Here is a 4,781-nt window from a genome sequence, read left to right as displayed (position 1 = left end):
GATTAATAAGAATTTACAAATTAATACATAGAGACAGAGATTGATATATATAGATAGATAGAAACACAGATAAATATAGATAGATAGTTAGAAACAGAGATAGATAGATAGGAAGATAGATAGAGACTGAGATAGAAGACAGAGACTAAGATAGATAGATAGATAGAGACAGAGATAGATATATAGATAGAGACTAGGATAGATAGAGAGATAGACAGAAACAACGATGGACAAAAAAAAACGTCAAATTCAAACAGAGACACACACAGATAAACAAAAATAGAAAGAAAAAAACAACAAAAAATCACCCTGGCTGCCACTCCGGCTTCGACCCCATCAGGAGCGAGGACGACCAACGCAAAGGCGAAGACAACGACCTTCACACGCCTCAAGGACATGCTCGCGGCCATGACGAGTCGTCCTCGATGTTGGAGATTTTTTTTTAGACGTTGGAGACTTTCAGAATTTGAAAAAGAAAGTTTTCTCTATTTCTAAGGGAGGGAAAAAATGCGCCAAAAGCCTTTTTTTGGGGCCCGGGAAGAATTCGTCAAATGTTTTTTTTTCTCTTTTTTTTTTTTGCTTTTCTTTCCTTAAGGTTTTTAGAGAGGAAGAAAAAGGTGTCTCGGCCTCACGAAGAACCCGAGAGCACTGGCGGAGATGGCCGTTGCTGAGGCTTATATAGGGCGTGGCGGGTGGGCGGTGGGGGAGGGGGGAGGGGAGGAGGAGGGGAGAGGAGTAAAATGGTGGGGGGAGGGGGGGAGGGAGAAGGGGGAAGAGGGAGAAGGGGATGGGGTGGAGGGGAGGAGGGAGAAGGAAGAAAGGGAGAGGGAGATGGGAAGAGGGGAGGGGAGGAAGGAGAAGGGAAGAGGGGAGGAAGGAGAAGGGAAGAGGGGAGGGGAGAGGAGGGATGGGTGAGATGGGAGGAATGAAGAGGAAGAGGAAAAGATCGAAAGAGACGAAGGAGAAGGAAAGACAGAAATGGAGAACAGGGAGAGAAGAGGCAGGAGGAAAGGTAGGAAAGGAACAAGGAGAGATGGGGATGAAGGAGGAGAGAAAACAGACAGGAAAGGAAGTGAGACGAAAAAGAGAGAAAGAGAGAGCAAAGGAAAAAGATAGAGAACATGGAAAAAGGAGAAAGACAAGGATGTGGGGAAACGAGAAAGAGAAAGAAAGAAGAAGCAGACGAAGGAGAGAGAAGGAGAAGAAGACATACGAAAAGAAAAATTAGAATAAGAAAGGGGAAGTAGGAGAAAAGAAGAGGAGAACCAGGGAATAAAGAAGAAACGGGAAAAAAGGCGAGAAGAGACGAGAGAAAAAAAAGAGTTGGGAGAAAACGATTGAAAAGAACAGAGAATGAGAGAGAAGAGAGAAGAGAAAGAGGAAATACAGAAAACGAATTTGGAGAAGAGAAACAAAAGGAAGAAGAAAGGAAATACAAAAAATTTAAATAAACAATCAAAACCTCCTTGATGATATAAAGTATAATATTAACCCCAAATTTGGCAATAAAAATATTAATATAGATCCGAAGCCAATTCAGGTGAAATAGATAAGTTATATACCGTTAAATTATATTCATATCAATAAGATAAAAGATAATGGTGATAGTGATAGTGAGAATCATGTTCATGATAGCAATGAATGTGTTGATATTGATAATGATCAATGGAGGTCATGACAAAGATAATGATACTGATAATGATAATGATATAATAAATATATGAATGATAATGATATAAAAATATAATAACGACAATGATATAATAACTATGATAATGATAATGATATAATAACTATAATAATGATAATGATAACTTGCTCCTTTTAGTCTAAATCACTGAAAGAAATGTGCCAGTCAAAAAAAAAAATCCTTTTAGTTAAAATCAGTGAAAGAAAAATGTCCTTTTGGTGAAAATCAAGGACGAAAAAGTGGGATATTAGTCCAGAAAAAAAAAGAAGAACGAAAGGAAAAGAAAAAGAAAAAGAAAGGAAAAGAAAGAAAGAAAAAAATTGGATGAGGAAAAGAAAGAAAAAAAAAGATGGAAAGATTAAATTTATCATAATTAGGGGATGTGTCTTTCTTTCACGGAATTACTGCTCTTTTGCATATCTCTGTACGTCTCTACAGATGACCCCCCTCCCTCCCCCTCCTTCTACCCCCATATCATTCCAATAAAAGTTTTAACTCTCAATCATTCAATTTCCTTCTACATTACTTCGTTTATGGCACATCATTCATAACCCTTTATAAGTTTGCGCAAAATTAACATTTTTAAAACTCCTGTGAATGGAAGCAAGTCGACGTAATGAATGTCCATGGAAGGTCGACTTGTTTAAGAAGCGTCATAGAAATTAGATTTATTGCTGCATTTATTGGCTGCCGACGGTTTACGGAGTCGAATTCCGTGTGCAGGTTTAGGCGAAATGATACGTATGGCCTGTGGACAACGCATATTTGTGTGGGTGTGTTTGCATGCATACACACACACACACACACACACCACCACAAACACACCACACACCACAAACACACCACACCACCACATTAATATATATATTATATATATATATATATATTATATATATAATATATATATTATGTATATATATATAATATATTATATATATATATACTATATATATTATATATTATATATATATATATAATATATATATATATATATATATATATATATGTATATATCTATATATATATTATATATATATTATTCTATATATATATTATGATATATATCATTATATATATATATATATATATAATATAATATATAAACTATATATTGTTGTATGTACATATAAATATTATATATGCATATATATATATATATATATATATATATATATATATATATATATATATATTATACATATATACATATACACACATATTTAAGTGTATATATATATACACTTGTCATTGGTCTGGCCCTTGGTCTCTTTATATTATCTATAACCCAGTCTGTTACATTCTTTGTCCATCTGTTATCCTGTCTCCGATGTATATGACCTGCCCATTACCACTTTTTCTTTTTGATGCTCGCAAGTATATCTTCTATTTTTGTCTGTTCCCTGATCCACGTCGCCCTCATCCTATCTCTTAGGCTAATTCCCAGCATCAGTCTTTCCATCCCCTCTCTGGACACTTATTAGTTTCCTCTCCAGTAATTTGGTTGTAGTCCATGTTTCTGATCCATAGGTCATAACTGGTAGGACACATTGGTTAAAGACTTTTCTTTTTAAACATAATGGCAAAGAGCCTCTTAGTATGCTACTGTGTCTGCCAAAGGCGCTCCAGCCTAGACTGATGCGTCGCTTAATTTCCTCTTCGCTAGATGTGTTTGTCTGTACGAGATGTCCTAGGTATATATACTTGTCCACTACCCCTAGCACTTTGCCTTGTACTTGTATCTGTTCGAACTGAACTCTACTGTTGAACATGATCTTAGTCTTTTTCTTGTTCATCCGAAGTCCGATTTTCAGACTTTCTCTATTCAGATCATTTATTAGTTGCTGCATTTCATTTGCAGATTCACTGAAGAGAACAATATCATATGCAAATCTTAGATTGTTTAGATATTCGTCTCCTATCTTGATACCTTTTCCATTCCACTTTAGCTTTTTGAATATTTCCTCAAGACAAGCTGTAAACAGTTTTGGTGAGATGGTATCGTCCTGTCTAACACCTTTTTTAATTGGTATTTTGTCGGTTTCGGAGTGGAGCTTGATGGTTGCTGTCCCATCTTTGTATATATATCTTCCAGTATTTTACAATATACCTCCTCTACTCCCTGTTTTCGGATAGCTTCTAGTACTGCTGGTATCTCTACAGAGTCAAATGCCTTTTCGTAATCGATGAATGACATACACAGGGGTTTCCTATATTCGTTTATTTTTTCCTTTATTTGGGTGAGCGTGTGGATGTGGTCTGCTGTTGAGAATCCACTGCGAAAGCCTGCTTGTTCTCTAGGCTGGTTAGAATCCAGACGGTCAGAGATGCGAGTTGTGATGATTTTTGTGAATAATTTGTAAGTAGCTGAAAGGAGGATTATTGGTCGGTAGTTTTTTAGATCCTTTCTGTCCCCTTTTTTATGTATCAAAATAATTGTTGCATTTTTCCAGGCTTTTGGAGTTTTCCCGTTGATAAGACATTTGTTAAAAAGATTGGCTAGTTTCACTGTTGCAATTTCTCCTGCATCTATTATAAGGTCTATACTAATTCCATCTTCACCCGGTGTTTTCCCCCTCTTCATGCCTTTAGGCGCTCTTTTTATTTCTTCTGTTGTGATGCTAGGTGCGTCTCTAGTTACCGCATTCGCTTCTCTCCATGGCTGTTCATTTGAGTTGTATAGATCCCTGTAAAAGTCCTCCACTATTCTTATAATTTCATTCTTATTGTATGTTACTTCTCCATCTGGTTTCTTTATTGCATACAATTGATTTCTCCCTATACCGAGTCTCCTTTTAACTGTTTTCATGCTAGTACCTGATATCACTGTTTCATTTATTATTTGGGTATTGAATTTCCGTACATATTCCCTCTTCTTTTTATTTATAGTCTTTGTTAGTTCGGCTAATTCTACCTTGCCCCTGATTGACGATATTTTCATGACCCTGCGTTTTTGCATAAGCTCTTTAGTTTCTACCGAGAACTTGCTGGAGCTTTGCTTGACGTTCTTACCGCCTACTTCTAGTGCAGATTCCTTTATTATATCATTGAACTGTTTGTTGATTTGGTCAATGTTGAGATCTTCGTCGCTGAG

General features: G+C 36.2%; 1 protein-coding gene across 3 annotated transcripts in view; it reads right to left on the bottom strand.

Annotated features, from left to right (window-relative positions):
- The window catches only part of LOC119597318 (bone morphogenetic protein 1-like), a 33,749-nt gene extending 33,102 nt beyond the window's left edge, over positions 1 to 647 (bottom strand). The window contains exon 1 of one of the 3 annotated variants that reach the window (XM_037946861.1): positions 309 to 647. In XM_037946861.1, the coding sequence (XP_037802789.1) occupies positions 309 to 410 (102 nt within the window). In that variant the 5' untranslated portion in view covers positions 411 to 647. The remainder of the gene's footprint in view (positions 1 to 308) is intronic. The other 2 variants (XM_037946862.1, XM_037946864.1) reach the window with 2 other exon arrangements.
- Positions 648 to 4,781: the final 4,134 nt, after the last annotated feature.

The sequence above is a fragment of the Penaeus monodon genome, chromosome 39, assembly GCF_015228065.2.
Source record: "Penaeus monodon isolate SGIC_2016 chromosome 39, NSTDA_Pmon_1, whole genome shotgun sequence".
NCBI classification, from domain to species: Eukaryota; Metazoa; Arthropoda; class Malacostraca; order Decapoda; family Penaeidae; genus Penaeus; species Penaeus monodon.
The sequence above is the reverse complement of the archived record's forward strand: the minus strand, read 5'-3'. Positions and strand labels throughout refer to the sequence as shown.